Genomic DNA, 19,065 nt, shown 5'->3' with positions numbered 1-19,065 from the left:
AAAAATGTTAAAGCCTGCCAAACAGTGCAATGGAACTTACTTCCTATTAAACATGCTTAGGATTACAACTGCAAGTAACTGAAATCAACAGAACCTAACACCAAGTAAGGGAGCATGGGGTTGGGTTTTTAGAACCTAAGAGTACTAAATTAACTGATCTCCAGCTGCCATCAATGCAGCACATTTCTTCTTCAAGAAGCTGCACCAGGAGTAGGCAACATGGTGTCCTCCAGATATTTTTGGATGACATTTCCCATAATCTCTGTGCATTGGCCATGCTGGCAGGGGCTTATGGAAGTTGTAGTCCAAAACACCCAGAGGGTATTAGGATGCCTACCCCTTGGTTACACTGTAGCACAATTATTACTGGGACACTTTCTGTTCCAAGGCTTTGCCAAATTTCTAAGAATCAGAGGTACAGTTACCAGATGAATAATTTCAAAGCACACAAGTACTATTAAACACACTTTAAATTAAATGCACACTCCAAATAACTTAATAAACTGCAGCATATGCAGATTAATTCAGAAACAAAACTTGCTATAACCTAGTACAGCCTATGGTACAAATCTTCCACATCTGATTGATTTAAACAAAGGAAAAGAAAAACTCTTAACATTCTATCGTATATACACATTAGCCCCAATCCAATAGTTTCCTGCATACAGAGGAGCTCTAATGCACCAATGGAGCTACCTTTCCACTTAGTGTGAGCAACACCTCCACGATGCCTCCTCACTGCATATGTAGAGCTGTCCCCAAGTTTCCTTTCAACGAAGGCTACATTTTAGAAAACGAAGTAGTATATTTGGGGCGCAATCCTATCGGGACAGGCGGCCACCTCCAAACTCGGAGGCGACCGCCTATCCAATGACGGGCAGGAGCAGCGCGGAGGGGATCTTCCGTTCCACACTTCAGCTGCCCTGCATTCACAGCTAGACAGCCAATTTCAGCTGACTAGCCGCGGGAAGTCGGAGCGAGGTAGGGTGGACACTGGATGACGCATAGGAAGCATTGAAAGGCACTTCAGCCCTCCCCGCCCTGGCCCGCCCCCAGGAACGCCCCATTTTTGCCACTCTGCACTCCTCTTCTGAACGTGACGCACAGGACCATTCCGCGCTGCCTATGAGTCAGTGTGGGAGGGGGTGGAGGTCACTTCTCAGGGAACCGACCTGATCTCAGAAGCTAAGCAGGGTCAGACCTGGTTAGTACTTGGATAGGAGACCGCCCGGGAATCAGGCTTCCTGCACTGAGCAGGGGGTTGGACTCGATGGTCTTGTGGGCTCTTTCCAACCCTATGATTCTATGATTCTATCCTATGGCCATCTAGCCACTGACTAGCAGCCTGTCAGGGTGGAAACTGAGCCGATAGAACCCCAGAGCAGTTCTGATTCTGAGGAGGATCAGCAATCTGTGGGAGAGGAGCCAGCTCATCCCTCACAGGCTCAGCAACTGGCAGAGATTCCTCCTGCCAGCATTCCTGAGATAGATAGTGATCCTAGCAGTGAGAAAGTGCGGGAGGGGGGCTTGCTAGACACTCGACGCAGACGGCAACGAGCGATGGAGGGCGCGGAAAGGAGGCGTAGCGCCCGTTTGGCGCGCAAGCAACGGCCGCCTCCTGTGGACCCAAGGGAAAGAGGGAGGATCTCTCCCTAGCCCATAAGTTCAGGGTCTTCAAGTGATTCTCCTTCAAACGGGGATCAACTGCCTACTCGGAGCATAGGCTACTCTGCTGTTCATTGCTTAGTTGCTAGTGATGAACATCTGAAAGAGTCATTAAGTTGTAAAAGGATTAAAGCCTTGAAAAGAATCCTTTTGTCTGTGTCTTGAGTTGGCTATTGGAGTGTACTGAAAGAGGCCGCTAGGGTGCTCCTGACACAGCCATAGGATTGCACCCTTCAGTTGTTATCCTATGGCTTAAAAATACTTACTGGGAACTAAGTTCTACTGAAGTCTGTGGAACATGATAGTAATGTCAGGAAGCCCTTGTTTGTGTGGGAGCAAAATGAGCACACCAGAACTCCACTGGAGCTTTGCATGGGCAAATTTACGTGGAAGGAAGTCACCTATGGGATTTGCTTCCGTTAAATTAATTCAGGATTGGGATGCAAGAAACACAGAAGGCCAGCTTTACCAATTAGGTCCACAAAAATGAAAAGCCCCCAAATCTATAATATTCCATCTGACCACACATCTACATCAGCCATTTGTGGTGCACTGAGAGAGAAAAGGAAGAAAGGAAAATCTTAATGCTTCCTCTCTAAGGATCCACTATATACATATTTAGACAAAAAAAGGTCCTACAAGTCCCAGATTCCCCAGCTAACACCAAGATGAGTGGCAATTTACAAGTCTGTACAAGGAACATAGCAATGTTTCTAATGTCTGGATCCTAATCACATTTGCTACCCCGTTCTACAGATTTCAGTAGAACTTAGTTCCCAGTAAGTATTTTTAAGCCTTAGAATTACAACCTAAATATATTATTTTATTTTCTAAAATATAGCCTTCTTTGAAAGGAAACTTACAGTGCATCCTATACATGTCTATTCAGAAGTAAACTCCAATGAATTTAAGCAGACTAACTCCCAGGTAAGTGTGCAGAGGACCGCAGCCTAAAAGATCTAATTACAAAATATTTGCCATAACCACAGTAAAGTTCTCTAAATCTGTGCTCTGTTAAAAAAACAATTTGTCCAGTGTACCAAATATTCTTATCTCTATCCATTTCCTTGGATAATATAAAGCAGACAGTGATATTCAGGAGCACAAAACTATAATCCCTGCTTTTCAGTCTTGTCAGTTGTGTGTTTTGGGAGTAAAAATCTGAGAATTCGTCAGAAATACTTACTTTGTGCATTTGGTGCATGCCATCTTGTGAGTAATCGTTCGGTCCCATACTTGGCATTGGATGTGGAACACTTGGAGGTCCAGGACTTGGTCCCATCATGCTATGTACTGAGCTTGGCGAAGGGCCTGGTCCTGGGCTGGGACCTAGTATTGGTCCTGGAGATGGCCCTGGCCCTGGCGAAGGGCCAGGATGAGGCATTGCACCAGGATCTGTTGGTGTAGACATCTATTCTCTGTCTCTCTTTCAGTCAATGGTAGAGCTGTAGGGAAAGGGGGAAAGCACATTATTTATGCAATGTTAAGGCAATTCTTTACAGTCAGTAAAGAAAGATATACAGAGATTATGAAAATAATGTCAATTATTGTTGAACTTACAAAAAAAAGTAATATGAAAACATAAGAATGCTTCAAGAGGTTCTGTATCAAAACAAGCTTGCTATCAAATGATGTTTCTCATTTATAACAGTAGTCCACTATGAATGAAAGGCATTCAAAATAAATGGAAGCTTTTAGAGCAAAACTATAATGCATGGTTTGTTTTTATTTTAAATTGAATACCACCCTGGGAGTCTTGCACTGTCTATTTATATAGAATATATAAATAAATAAGAAAGATGAGGTTTTCAAAAGAAACCCAATAGATTCCTTCTTGCTATTTAAGAAAACCATTAAGGCTAGCACAGTTTTCTGATTTTACCCAAACACACCCAGCCCTGGTACCAACACACAGGTACACACACACTTTTTAACCATTTATAATGATACAGAACAACAGATCTGAATTCTTATCAAGATAAAAAATAAAAGATATTATATAAAAATGTAACAGTGATGACAAAGGACATTGTAAATTTGGATGGCTACTGTAGGAGGGGCTATAGCTCAACGGCAGATGGCATACTTGCACGCAGAAGGTCTACAGATGTGACGGCCCAGAAAACCCAGAAAAATTTGGGGAAAACCATTTTTTCCACTTTCCCCCCCAAAATTGGAAACATTGAACATTTTTTTCTTTCAGAATTTAAGACAAAGTGTTTATATATTGTTACCCAGCCTTTACTCCTCCCAAAATGATTTCTAAAAACTATGTCATAGGAATACCTTTATAGAAAGACTAGAGATGTAAAATGTCTCAAAATAATGAAGCCATGGGGGAAACTGTGTTTTTTAATCCTCTCTGTAAGATTGCCAACATAATTATTTCTTTCATTCCTCATTAAAAATTATTGATCTAAAATGTATTTTACTGGTAGATATTTATACTCAGTTTCCCAACATGTGAGCATAGTCACCATTGTGCACTCTTGACAGTAAATGTACATTCGTGACAGTATGGGTTTTATTCTATAGAGTCCCGTGTTTCTGGGATTGTTCTGGTTAGACACTGTAGCAGTCAATTAATGTAGTTCTAATCTAAGACCCACGTGTGAAAAAAACACAGTAGGTTATCCAGCTACTGACACCAGATACGACAGAACAGTATGTGGGTTATCCAACCTATGTTTCTTTTCTTTACATTAACTTTGAGGCTTGGGTCTATAGAACTCACTGCCACAGTTTTTAATAAAATTCTCAGACCCCACCACTAGGGAAAACTGCCTCAACTATAAAACTTCTTAACTGCTGCCATTAGAACAAAACCCTCTCTACCTAATGAAACTCAGTAGCCTGGTTCCAATGAAGTAGGCATTGCATTGGATTGACACTACCAATAGAGACAACTTTTCAGAATGAAGAAAAACAAGATGTTCATTAACATAAATTATTTACAAAAGTGAATAAAATGTCAGGTTGATCTTAAATCAGGATCTGAAATATGATTGCTTACCATTCCTAAGCTGAGTCTTTCCTGGCTGAATAGAATCTCAATAGCTTTTCCTTCAGATTCCCTAAGCTCCACCCCACAAACAGGTTTAGGAATTTCCTTAAACTTCCTTACAAATAGGAACTGATGCTGTACACCAGTCTTCCTCTGCCTCCAGTTCTTCCTGCTTCTTCTGGCTTCTAGGATGATTCAGATGTTTCAGGGACTACTTGCTTATGTTCCCTCAGGTCAGACATTAAATAGGAACCTAAAATATGTTATGTATATCTTGGTTTGCTCATAAAAATATCATGTTTAGTACATTAAATGTAAAAGTATAGTTTATTCAGGCAATAATTACAAATTTACTGAGTTTACTTGTTTTAAAATATAATGATAATTTTAAGAGCAAACCAAGTTATACATAATATAACTTAACGAACAGAAAAGGCTGCTTTATGTTCCTAAAGCAGCCCTCCCCAACCGGTGTTCTCCAGATACTTTGGACTACAATGCCCAGCATTTCTGACTATTGGCCATGCTGCTTGAGGCCGATGGAAGCTGAAATCCAAAATATCTGGAGGGCACCAGTTGTGGATGGCTGTCTTAAAGCAATGAAGTGACTTTAGATCTATAAAGAGTGCTTAAAAAATAAGTATTGCTTATTTTACCATTTTTCCCGAAATTCATTTTTTTCTGAAAAAAATGTTTTTTCCATGGCCTCAAAATTTCCAGAAATTTTACCTCTCTAAGAAGGTCCCAGGTTCATCTCCAGGTAGGGCTAGGAAAGAATCCTGCCTGAAATCCTGGAGAGCTGCTGCCAGTCAGTGTCAACAATACTGGGCAAAATGGACCAATGATCTGACTCCGTATAAGGCAGCCTCCTATGTTCCTAATCAAGCCACAAAGCGTTAAATAGAAAACCTATTGTAAAATTCAGTAACTGGTGAACTTTTTCTTTTGCATAGTGGTTCATGCCTGTGTGTGAAGACTTCCAAAGGATGTGCTTGTGTGCATGACAGAAAAAGACAACGACCTTGCATAGACAAAAATGACCAATTAAGTCATCATAATGCCCACTTCACACATTACCATTTTAACAGGTGCATGATGCAAATCTATGTTGCATGGTCCCAAAGACAGCAGTCCAATGTCCTGTGTGAATGGAATAACATTCAGACTCTCATAAAACGCAAGTGCATCCTCCCTTCTCTCACAGGAGCACCTTCATGCTCAGTACAACTGTGTCCTACCCAAATATGCTGGATCTTGGTAGGCCCATCCCCCTAAACGGAGGCCCCTCCACCCATCACCTTGTCTAAAAGACTGCTCCTACCCAAGAGATACATGCATGTGTGGGTAGGGGCTCTTTGATGCCCTAAAGTAAGGTGCAGAGGCCTACTTATTTAGAATACATAAATCAGGGGTGCAGAACTTCTTTCACCCCGAGAGCCAAATTCCATTTCAGAGAAGTGCTCAGGGGCTTCATTTCAGTGGTCGGTGAGGCCGAAGGCAAAAGGAGCAGGGCAAAAATACAGCATTATTTTAGTTTAAAGCTCTTACTGCCACTAACTTGACCTTAGGAGAAACATTTCAACCTTTCAGAATGGAGAGAAATCTGCACAAAAGCCCTCAAGCCACCAAATGATTTGTGTCTCAGGGAAAAAGGGTGTGGTCAGTGCAACCCCCGGAGGGCTGGATTCAGCCCCCAGGCCTCAGGTTCTGCACCCCTGATTTAGAGGGTATAAAGTGTCCAACCCACCATGGGGTAGAGATTGGGGGTTAGAGTCTCAAGATGGAGTCTCCAGTTGCCAGTCTCTGGCACCTTACTTCCTGCACCACCAGGGTTGTATTTCTGTCACAGCCGCTGCAGGCTGAATTGTCAAGGATACTATCTAAGCTGAGATTCCAGCCCAACCACTTAACTTAGCATTTAGTTAGTTGACCTCAAGAACCAATCTAGTTCCACCAAGGCTTATAAAACCCCAGCTTCAGAGCTTGTTCTTCAGAGAGTACCCTGTCAGACCAAGCCCGTTCCCTTTCCCAACGCACCATCGCCGCCACCACCGCTGCTTTCTGAACTTGACCTATTTCCCTTAAATTACATTATCTGAGCCGGCACCCTGCTCCACATGACCAGAAGTTCTCACTATTTGAGGCCCAAACCCCACAGGGAAGGGCTTCCCAAGACAGTGGTGAACCAAGTGTGCAAAAGCACCTTGGCAAAGAAAGGTTGGGGGCTACATCGGATTCTTATAAGAAGCCGCTTCGCAACCTGCTCTACTTGTGCAGGGTGCAGAATTGAGGCCCCAAATCCTGCAACATTTAGAGTGCAAACATGTCTCCTTCTTTCACTTTGGCTACTGTGAAAACATACTGCGGAGGACCTGGCATTGGACCTCGTTTTCAATGTAGCACATTACATTATCAATTTCATCCTACAGAAAACAAAAACCACACAGATACCTTAAGATCACAGGCTAAGATTGACCTCTTTCGTTCCAATTCTATCACATTAGTCTGACACCAAATACTCAACGATATACCACTATTCTAATACATTTCTTTTGTAGATGTTATATTCTTGTGCTTTAGTATCCACTTCCTTCCTCTGATTAAGCCAGGCAACGAATTAGAACAAGAGCTGTGGAACTTGCTTAAAATAAACTATCCTGGGAGCCCATTCCTTGCAGGGCAAGACATGGAAATGCCTCTAAAGCTATACTGGCAAAAACTAACAACAGAACACCACAGGGGCTAATTAGTCTCCCACATTCCCAAACCACTGTCACAAAAGGAAGTGTTTTAAATATACAGAACTGTATCCACTGGGTCACTTATAGGGTGCTTACAAAGATGACTTGAGGGGAAGAAGGTTTTAACAGAGCTATTCAAGAGTTGTGCAAGTGCCAAATTCACTGTTGTAAGACAGTGTCTTGTATAGTGACATTTCCCAGTTCTGAGAAAAAATCTGAGATGTAGCTCTGTTATCACAAAGAAGGCTAAATTTAAACAGAAACTGCTATATAACCAATGTGAAAGAGAAATAAATAGTATCTTCAATCCACTACCCTGATGTGCAGTGTATTATGTTTTATATTTAACTAAAGCTGCCTATTAGAAGCACCATGTTTATATACAGAAGTTATTGCAAACTTAATTTATGCTTTCTGTAAAGTGACTTTGACCACTGCACCATTTAGCCTGAGACTACTCCACTTAACATGTAGAAGAACTTGCAATCAATTTAGTAAAAATTTGTTTAAGAGATTTTCAGCTGCTAGAGCTTTATAAATGATCACTGTCTGGGCCAACCCCTGTTACATCAAATAAGATCCCCAAGCATTGTTTCGTTTAAAATTATATTAATATTTTGATCATCCAATCTCATGGGATAACAATAACACACATTATTTTGTACTGTACAAAGAATGCACTTCCTTTACATGAAAAACTAGTAAACTAGCCACCATCATGGGAAGGGAATTCCATGGACTCCAGATTCATGGCGGCGGCACAATACATCTTTGTGCTCTACACACAGAGATGCATTCCTCCTGCCCCCAAAATTAAGTCAGGTGACCCAGTGTCATGGTTAGGGGACAGTTCCAAGTCCCATGCAAACCATATCCCTATGTGAAGCATTTACTCTAAATAGCTGCATTCACCCCATGGAAGAACAGCAGTCGCTGTGTTCAGGGCACCAGGGATGTAAAACATGTCTGTATTTGCTCAGAACTGGACCAATTCTGCCAGAGTTGCAATGGTAGTTCTACAAAGAATTCAGCACTATATATTTATCAGATTAGTAAACAGAAGAACATAGTGGAATGATTGAATTCTGAGTTTTAGTCTCTCCACACAAGACATGTCTGCTCTACAGGTTATATCACTTTTATATGGTGGCACTGCTGCCAGAACTTTTATCTCATCACGTACTCCTTCCAGTGCTCCCATACAATGCACATTCTGTAACCACTTCTCTTGGATTATTCTTTGAAAACTGGCCCATTCCTTAGGGATGTCCAGGCTTGATTGGTTTCCATTATGCTCCCAGGTTCCCTCTACACCATGGATGAGGAAACTCCGGCCTGCCTGGATCCCCAGTACAACCTGTAAAGCTTCCCAGCATAGGCACACCCCTTCCCACTGTCGCACACACTTGCCTTTGTTTTGTGCAGGGTGGGCAACTTCTGGCCATCTAGGTGTTTTTGCCTACGACTCCCATCATCCCTCACCATTGGCTATGCTAGCTAGGAGTTGTAGGCCAAAACATCTGGATGGGAACTGTAGGCCAAAAGTTGTCCACCCTTGATTTAGTGCTTTGATTCCCATTCCTTTGTCAACAGTGGTGCTTGCAAGGGAAACCCTGCTCTTCCTCTCTGATCACTGACTGGAGGAAGGAGCAGGCTTTCTCATGCCAGCTAACAAGGGAAAGGGATTCCAAGCTTCAGGAGAAGGAACTGTCACCCAGTCCTGGTAGGTGTTCTGGGAGTCACTATGGCGTCTGGGGCCAGAGTAGTACCCCACCCCTGCCCTATACACACATATACTTAAACATCATCAGTATGAATGTAATAATTAAATCCACTTCTATACACACACACACACATGTTTATTTTGTATTTTCTTCCCATCATTTGAGGAAATTACCAAGTTTCATCAAACAAATTTGTTAAGCAATAGCAAATACAATGAGAAAAAAGTAGATGGGGAAATGTAGTTATAAAAATTAATTTGTGACATTTCCATCCACACACATTTTAAATCAGAATTCTTTTCTTGTACAAGTTTTAAGCAAGGTGGCATGTCTTCCTTTGATCAATGCAGGCAAAGTGGAAAAGCCAGAGAGGGTTGTGGTGGGCATTGCCTAGAGCAGCCTTCCTCAATGTAGTGCCATCCAGATGTGTTGAACTACAACCCACATCATCCCCAGCCAGCATGGCATGATGGGTTTCTGGCTTACTACTACGTTTTACTCTTACTAGGTATCCTGCAACATTCAGGTCCTAAATTCAATAAATACTATTACTACTACTACTAGACTATTACAGCCTTCAATTAGGCTACATTTAAAATTCATGGGAGAAGTAGAACAAATCTGTATTAGATTCAGAACCTTTAGTGAGGAAACATGTCCTGTGCAATTATTGTTGCCCATTATTAGTACTCACAATCCACACAGCTGTAACAAAGGAAGCAACTTTGAGCACCGTTGAAATCCATGAGGCACTCTCAGATGGTCCCCAAAACTGAATTGTAAAGTTAAGTCAGGAGAGGACTGATACAATGTCCACAGTGGGGGGGGGGGGACACAAAACAACACATTCCAAAGGAAAAGCAAACCCAAATCCACTTTGGAAACCAACAGCAGCCACACTTCCAAGGGGACCCCAACAGTGCAGGGGATGGACTTACTTGACTGACATGCAGAAGAATTATTGGTGCCAGCAGTACAATCAGTGGTTCAGACAGGGTAAATCTAAATTGAGCCCCTGCCAGCAATTTGTCTCACCCAGAATCTGGAAAGCACAAAATCTGCACCACTGGATCTAATGAGAAGTGATGTAAAGATAGGTGTAACAAAAATGGTTGCACTCTGACCTGTTTAAAAGGGCCCGTTATTCTGTTGTTTGGCTTCAGCTCAAGCCAACAGGCAATCCTAAATTTGCTTCACAGCTACATTATTTAAGATATGTACTCAAGGGCCATTTACCCCTAATGAAAGAGATGATGACTCAAGCCACTAACACTTCATAATAGCTCCATTAGAATCCTATACAAGAAAATACCCTTCTGCCTGTTTTTTAGGGAAGGATAGGATCGCAGGGTAAGACTGAGCTGAAATGGGAAAGAGGCCACTTTTTCAGCAAACTTTTGTTGACTGCAAAAAATGACACCTCCTTTTGGTAATTTTTTGTGAGGGCTTAAAAGAAAGTGACCCACAAGATGCACTGGCATTGCCTATTAGGTGGCTGCAGTCCTGTCCTCCTGGACAACTTTTTGAGGATGGCAACCATACTTTCCTTACACTCAAGATCCATTCAGAGTAAAAGGCAGTCAATGCAATACAGTAAGTTTTTCCCTCACTCTGAATTGGCTTTCTTCATCCACAGTGATATCATTCACATGGCCAAATCAAACAGGATCATCAGGATGACTACATACCCCTTGACCAACTGGGATCACTCTAGGAAATGATATGAAAGCAGCAGAATCCCTGGAAAACACCCACTGTAAAGTGCAAGAAATAAGGCAGTGCAGAAAAAAGGCAATCAGAGACTATTTCACACTTCAGTTCCTTGAAAGCACACTTTTCCACCAAAAAATATTGGCATGCAAACTTTCAGTGCAGCACTATCTAGAGGTACTTGAAAAGATACAAGAGAAAATTCTAGTATTCTGTTACCCCCCAAAAGGAGAAAGCCATGAAGGTGCCCAAGCTATACCCTGTGCAATGTCAAGATATGATGTTACATTGCTAGTGCAATTAATATATTAGGTAACTGCAAAAGCTGAGGATTCAGGAGTTTAAAATGAATTAAAAACAGTTAAGGGTAAGCCCTAATTCTGAAGACTGCAATCTTGAGATAACAGGTTCATGAGTAGTTCTGGAGGTATAAGGCTATGATAGAAACTTCATCAGTCATTCATGTTCCTGATTTTAATTTACCTTTCAAAACTGTATTCAATAATTTCTTTCATATAGGCTGCAATTCAGAGTTTTCCCATCACTTTCCCTTTCAACTGCTCCTATGGCTGCACCCTGACATTGCTCTCTAAACTTAGGGGGTCTGGCATCAGAAAGAGAAACCATTTCTGGTTTCCCCATTTTCTTTGAATATAGCTTTTCTTTTTCAGAAGAATGGATTGTTTGCAGTTAAACTAAAACACCTGGCTTCCAATGAGTATCTTCATGCTATCCTTCAATGTGCTAAGATCAAACAGCCAATCGGCAAGTATACCTTTGAAGCGGCAGTCTTCGAAGGTTCGATATGTGTACTCTGATACAGGACTTTGAATACAGGGCTAGAGTCAAACATTTAGGCAGTTGTGTGACTGGACAGTATTAAAGTACATACTCCAGATGCAATTCAGAGGACCATTACAGGAAGTGGATTCAAACATTAATTCCTTCAGCTGCGGGGAGCCCCGGCCACCAGAAAAGGATTGTTTTTGGCAGCAACGTCAGGACAGCATTGTAGTTAGCCACTCATTTGGAGCAAGCAACAAATCATTCCAAGTAACCAACTTGCCAAATCCACTTCACAATCTATGCTATGAGACACGGGTACATCTAGGCATACAGAGCTGGCAACTGCTTTCTGCTTTCTTCTTTCTTCAAGGCTTTGTCAGGGAGTTTGATCAGGATATTAGAAAACTGCTTTACTATACACTTTATATTACAGCCCATATAACACTAACCATTGATAATGCCATTTACACAAGGGGTAAAATAATTATTGTTTGTGAGTGCAATCAGTATTTTGCAGACTGGGGACAGGCCCCCTAGAGGATGCATAAGACACCACCAAGGGAGACAAATAATTTTGCACATGTTATTGGTAACAGACTTATAAACAAGTCAGGACTCAGGTTTCTTGTATCCCCCGCCCCCTTTCCTCCTCTACAGTCCCTCACGTTTCCAAAAAGTGTGGGTCATGATCCTTCGTGGCCGAAAAGGAAGAGTGGGGTTATATGTTCTCCCTGACTGCTGTGAGCCTAGTTACTTCAGTATGGTACTTTGACTCATGTGGAGAGTTTCTGTAAGAGCAGAAGGGAGAAACAGCATAAGGGGCACAATGAACAGTGAACAGGTGAGGAAGGAGCAGTACAGGAGAGCATGTGTAAGAGCAAAGGAACCAAGCAGGTTATACTCACTGAGGGTTTTAGGTTGGGATGGGGCACACAGAAGATCAAGCAACTTTACAAGGCAGGTACCATCTCATAAAGTTTGAGAATACTGTATTAGAGCACAATACTATGCATCTTAAGACAGAAAGACGTCTTACAAATCACAGCATTCCCCAGCCAGCATGGGAGTTATAGGACTTTTTTTCTGCCTAAACATGCATAAGATGTTAATGTAGTAAATTTATGAGGATATGATAACTTTGGCTTTTGCATGACTCCCTTCTGCCACAGTAGGCGAAAAACTTTATACAAAGCTCTATTGGTTGTATCCAAAGTCTAATTTAAGTCCCATTCATTTCAATGGATCTACTCTAAGTAGGACTAACACTGGATACAACCCAATGAACCAGAAACATTGCAAATACAAAAATCCAGTTAAAAACATAATCTAATAGTTGCCACCTTTATTATACTATATTTGAAAACTATTAGGTTGTACCCAACTGTGTTCACCCACCATCAGAATAGACACCGCTGGTAGAAGGGATTCCCCCTCCCGCCTGCAGCTCCCCAACCTTACAATCCCCAAATCGGCTCTGAAGGATTGTGGGATATTCCAGAGCAGATATGAGCGGTTCACATGAAGCTACAGGAGGGAGGAGAAGAGAAGTACACAGGCAGACGTCTGCTCATGTGTCATTAGATGCAGCCCACAATTTTAAGAGGCGGTCTTGTTCATACGCTAACTTTTTTTGTGCAGCCATGACCAACTGCTGGTTCTAACTTGGGATAACTTCAGATATACTCCTTAAGATTTGTCTTCATGCAATACCTGCATAGAAGAAACTCGACTGAGGTAAACTCTGAGCATATAGGGGGCAAGGCACCACACTTCATACACAATTATCTTCAAAAATTACACAAACTACAGGAATACAGTGGAAATACTTTAATGGATTCATGTCAGGATACCCATTTGTTCCCAACTGAGAAGTATCCATGCATGGTTCACTGAGATTACAGCAATAAAAATCAGGAACTCAACTGTTTAAGGGAGAAATTAAAAGTGCAGACAAAACCACACACACACACACCCCTATCCATCTTCTGATCTTAACTTCAAAGTCAAGCAAAAGAGTGTGTGTGTGTGTGTGTGTGTGAGAGAGAGAGAGAGAGAGAGAGAGAGAGAGAAGGGGGGTGGATATTAATTTCAGATAAATTTTTGTAAAGAATATATTAAACAGAATGGCAACATTGTTATATTGTTAATGTGAGCAAAAAGACTTTTTTCTTGTCAGTCTCAAGCCTCAGGTGTTGGTCAAAGCACTCTTCAAATTTGACAAGGAATGTTCACCATCCACTTTAGAAGTGAACAATAGAAGAGATCTGAGGCTGCTTTGAACATGCTCTGGTGGTGCATAGTTTCTATGAAATCCTACAGTAGTCCTGAAGCACATACATAACTCGGAGAAATACTTATTTAATGAAGCGTTACCTTCACCTCTGTCGAGCCCACATCTGTTACAAGATACGCTTAACTTTGTATTTGCTTTAAATGCTCATAACTGATAGGCTTTTTTTGTTTCATAATCTGGAGATTTACAGATGGACATAAAAATCTGTCTCTAATTCTGTCCTTCTGCTACATCATTTCCCCCCCTGCAGTAACAAAGGGACTGTAGAGGAGGAAAGGGGGGGAGGAATACAAGAATGAGAATAATAGGGCAATTAGGTTCACAAAGAGAAAGTGTGCCTAAATTTGCATAACAATACACTAACTCACACAGCAAAAGCTGCCCCACCTCCTAACATGTAGCTGTTATAGTACTAAAGAAATGGAAGGCTGGCTTTACACTCATTGTCTAGACCTCAGGAGTTAGTGGCTGGAACTAAAGGAAGCTGAAGTAAAGGAACTAAAGGACACACAAAAGAATGAAGGCCAGAGAACAATGCTGTAAATGTCAAATACCCTGTTAACTGCATAGCCCCGGTGATGTGTTTCCCCCTACACACACACACTTTAAACACGGTACTTAAGTGTTATCTCACCAAAAAAAATTCAATAAAGTTCTTGGCGACAATTATGTATGCAAATATATTAAATCTAAAATCTGCAAAACTTCCCAACTTTCACAAACCGATTTTTATTTAAATTAAACTATGTAAAAATACAATCGCCACAATCACATTTAAGATGCAAGCACAGTAAGCAGTTAGTATGTCTCATTGGCTTAAAAGCACCGTACCGAGAGTAGTTAATCAACCACTCTTGTCTGTTGTAAATTGCTGGTAATATGATGTAGATGAAACACTTCAGAACCCAACACTCTCATAATTGTGCCTGAAACAAATGGAGGACTCGAGACTCTTCCATAAGGCCTTGTAAGTTGCACAATATAAACTGGAGGAAGCGAGGAGGGAAAGAAGAACATGTGTTTCCTAACTTCAGATTAAATACATATTTTAAAAGGGGGGAAAAAGAATCCCCACAAATTCACCACGTGTAAACATGATCATGCCTGATCGTGATACCATGCGCATTTCGCCGCTCTAGTTGGCAAATGTTCGATTTTAAACCGCAGGAGAGGCTCTTCCAGGAGTTTTGCATACTACATAGGCCTCAACTTTCTGTTTGCAACAACACGCCCTGCCTCTTCGACCCGCACACGCCCGAAAAGAAAGACACAAGCAGCAATGCAAACACATTTACCAGAGCCATTTTTGAAAGTTTTCGCCGCCCCCCCCCCGCTAGGAAACCCCCAACCCCGTTCTTGAAAAAAATGCCCCCGTTCCTTCCTCTGTTCCCAAAACAACGACTGCCGAGAGAGAGAGACCTTTACCTTTCAGAAGTGACACCAGAAAAGGAGATCTAGGCATGCACACGGCGGGTTAGGTGCCAGATGCGCGGAAGGAGAGCTGCATGGCAAAACTAGGCCTATCTTTCCTCCGTCATCATGTCATACTGATCAAACATGTCTGTGTACGAGTGAGACTCCTATTCGGCTGCTGTGACTTCCTGATTCTCTGCACTGCTGAGCATGCATGGGGGGGAAATCCACCCCAACCAGCGCGAAACCTCGCCTCTTCCTCTCTCCCAGCAGCAGCAGCAAGCTCAAGCAGAGAGAGGCTGGCTCTAGCTGTCCTCCTACTCCTCCGGTCTCACTCAAACGCTCGGCGACCAGTAGCAAACCGCAACATTCGCGTTGAATCCTCCTCCCCCCCCCACCCTTCTCTTTGCACTTAATCATCAACCAAAAAAACTTTTCCCCCCCTCCACTTCCCCGGCCGAGCAACAACAACAAAAATAATCATGGCGAGCGATCGCAGCCGCTGCTCCGATCCGATCCGGGGGCACGACGCCACCCCAAATGTTTGTGTTTGGTGTCCGCGTTTCGAAATCAGGAGCCGCTCGACGACGTTTTCCCAGCCCTTTGCCGGAAAGAGAGAGAGAAGGGGGGGGGGAGGATAATCAAAGGAAAAGACCGCGGTGTGTATTTCTGCTGCAAAGGAGGGGGCTGCTTTCGGCGAGGAGAGAAGCACGGGTAAACCAGGCTATTTTGGGACACGCATCGCGACACCTTCGCAGCAGGAAAACGGAACGCCGACTGTGGACGGAAAACCGACAGAGCCGCCGATCTACCGACATATATATGAGGCCAAACTGGAAGGCAACAAGGGCAGCGGTCTCTGGCTGATCAAGTCCCGGCTTCCCCAATCCTCCACTACCACCACCACCAGTGCCCTCCCCTCTCGGGTGCATCGCGTTTGTGACAGTCAGACACGGAGATTATTCGGATCATGGCCTGCTTGGCATGGCTGGTGAATGCAGCTTCTTTAACGAGCGGGCCCCCCTCCCGCCTTGGTTCACCCTTCCTCGGCCGCAGCTCAAAAGTCCGCGTCTGAGCTGGAGTGGGGTGGGGGGGATCCCATGCAGCAACAATCCCCTTCCCCTGGCCAAACGCTCCCGTGCTTCCGTGTTCGCCTTCCTCGGGGCAGGACGCTGTGCGAACTTCCAGCACTCCAAGCAACGGCTTGTGCCGCCCCGGCCCCAGGCAGATCCATTTTCCCCAAGCAGAACCTCCCTGCAGTTTCTCAGCTTCAGGGAGGGAAAGCAGCAGGGGCGATCATCTCCCTCCCAGCCCCACTCCTTATTTATAGCCGCCAAAATACAGCTCAGTCAATCAAAGCGAAGGGTAAAAGAGGAGACAAACCCAACCTACCGGCCCCATCGTGGCAGACAAGCTTCTCCTGGTGGGCTTGTAGCTGCCTGAGATCTATTTCTGGCTCGATCTCTCTCTTTCGCCTGGTTGCCCGGAGTCGAACCCCCCCCCCTCCGCACACTCACTCTCTTTTTTTTTTTAAAGCTCCATTTAGGAGCAAAACACCCGGAGCAGCTGATTATTTACTGTTGCCTGGCTTCTCCCCCTCGCCTCCGTTTCCAAAGCCCTCCTTTGCAACGTGCAAGTCTCTCGACCTTCTCCCTAGGTTCGGCTGACTCACAAAGTCAGCGGCTATGCTATGCTCCCCTGTTATGAAATGTCACGATCCAGCAGCATCTCTATTCGATATATGGGAAAGAACGACGATCGCGATCCGAAACTTTCTTCTGATTTGGGGAGGCCTGGGAAGAAGACGGAATGCCTATTAAGGCGGGGGCTATCGTGGAGACGTGGGTGTGGGTGGGTGGTGGCGGGGGGGGGGGGAGGCTCTGCTTGTGGTGTTTTATTTTCTTTGGGGGAAGAGGGGGAAGCGCAGCCAAAGGCTAACTATCCTCTCCCCCCCCCCATTCCCAAACAAGCAGAGTAGCGGGGAAGGCGAAGCAAGAGAGAAGCAAAAGATGGATGATTAGCAGAGAGGGGCGGGAGGAAGGAGTTGTAAGCGGTATTTACCTTGCTTGGCAAGAGTGGTGCGCTAGATCTCTCCCTCTCTATGAGTCACCCAGAGTACAGATCCAGCGAGAGGAACTAGATTATGAATATGACTTCATTGATGACAGCCATTCCCTCCTCTTCCTAAACTCCTGCCCCGCCTCCCGGCTCGTCCCACTTGCTCTGCCCTGCTCCTCCGCCCCCCCCCCACCCGCGCCAAAAGCCGCCGTGTTGGAGGGCGGAGCCCCCGACTGGCTGAGGCGAGCCAGAGAGCCCGCCCTAGAAGCTGAACGGGAGGGCGGATTCGCTACTGTGAACGGCTACTCAAGCTACAGCCGGGAGGAGGCGGAGCTGCTGCTGCTGCTGCTGCTGCTGACCAAGAATGTGGAGAGAGACAGACAGTGCCCTGTGTGCGCGCGCGCGCCTCTGCGAGCGCCCCTGCCTTCGTCTCTGTGTGCAACGTGTGCGCAGAGTAGCTGGCACAGATGTGTAGATTCGTACTGGTTCCTTATCAGATGTGTGTGGATCAGAGGGAAGTGTTTTGGAGTCTCTCTCCGGGGGCGAGGCGGGGGGAGGTGGAGAGGAGATAACAGATCATAACAGGAGTTGAAGGGGGAGGGGTCAGGTGAAGAAGGTGCTGGAATTTGAACAGTGCCTGCCGGTGCAAGCCTGAAGGGGGGGAAGGCGGCGAGGACGACTGGGAGGAGCGATCTGGCTGAAGCGGAAGGCTCGTTTTCCTATCTGTTGTTTTATATGTGTGGGGGTGGGGCGTTAAACATGAAAGGTCATTGTTATGCATACTAAAAACTTCTCAGCCCCCTTTCCTGAACCTGGGACTTCCCTCCGTGAGGGAATGCGGGGACATTCCAGCTCAATCTGTCTGCCAGTCAGTCGCCCTTTCAACTTTCAAGTGCCCGTTAATGAAGTCCTGGCAGCAGGAGCCAGATACTGTTGTTTACTACACATTCCCTCAGAGAGAGAGAGAATGTGGACTCAGAAAGCGATCATAGGAATGCAATCTGTATGCTAAAAAGGCTTATACAGTGTTGGGAGGGGAGTTGAAGGTAAATCTGGTGCTTAGGGCTAGCAAAATAAAGGGGTGGATTTTTGTACATTTCTTTCCTCATCGCTCTCATCCTTAAACGCACAATATGCTTTAGAACTGCCTGTGCTCGTCGTGAGCCAGTTTGACAACTGGGGAGCTGAGTCTCCCCCAACCCCATGTCATATAATTGATGCAAACTTGGAGTTTCCCTTTGTGATAAGAGGGTGGGAATATACCCATGTATTTGTTCTCATTAAAGTCTGTGAAACTTATCATTGTGTTCTGCAGGAAATTCTTAGTTCCATATCAAGAAGGATGGTTCTACAAGACTTTTAAAATCAGCAGGCCTATTAGTGTAGATCCTGACTAATGTGCTTTCCTGACTCATAAAATTCTATCCCTGTCAATCACTTCCAGAAGCCGAGCATTTGGAGAGATTCCCCTCTGGCTCGATATGTATTCCATGACCACCTTAATAGAGCAATCCTATTTTGCTTTGCAGGGGGATTTGGTGCCAGTGTCGTACAGCCAAGCAACAGAATACACAAGATCCTAAGGGTTCTTTTAAAGTCCATCACCACAACAATGGGCTGTAGAGGAGAGAAACTATCATTGTAAACTCACATTTCATTTTGATTTTTTTT

At 44.0% G+C, this 19,065-nt stretch overlaps 1 protein-coding gene across 3 annotated transcripts in view; it reads right to left on the bottom strand.

The window, feature by feature from the left end:
• The window catches only part of SMARCA2 (SWI/SNF related BAF chromatin remodeling complex subunit ATPase 2), a 147,132-nt gene extending 129,597 nt beyond the window's left edge, over positions 1–17,535 (bottom strand). The window contains exons 1-3 of one of the 3 annotated variants that reach the window (XM_084834399.1): positions 15,349–15,539; positions 5,747–5,809; positions 2,852–3,110 (exon numbers count right to left, since the gene is read on the bottom strand). In XM_084834399.1, coding sequence (XP_084690525.1) covers positions 2,852–3,076 — 225 coding nt within the window. In that variant the 5' untranslated portion in view covers positions 3,077–3,110; positions 5,747–5,809; positions 15,349–15,539. Of the gene's footprint in view, positions 1–2,851; positions 3,111–5,746; positions 5,810–15,348; positions 15,540–17,397 lie in introns of those variants that run through there. The other 2 variants (XM_084834397.1, XM_084834398.1) reach the window with 2 other exon arrangements.
• Positions 17,536–19,065: the final 1,530 nt, after the last annotated feature.

Source organism: Heloderma suspectum, chromosome 2 (genome assembly GCF_057233095.1).
Source record: "Heloderma suspectum isolate Gila_16-S chromosome 2, 16-S_ref, whole genome shotgun sequence".
Lineage (NCBI taxonomy): Eukaryota > Metazoa > Chordata > Lepidosauria > Squamata > Helodermatidae > Heloderma > Heloderma suspectum.
This window is presented reverse-complemented; position numbering and strand designations above follow the sequence as displayed.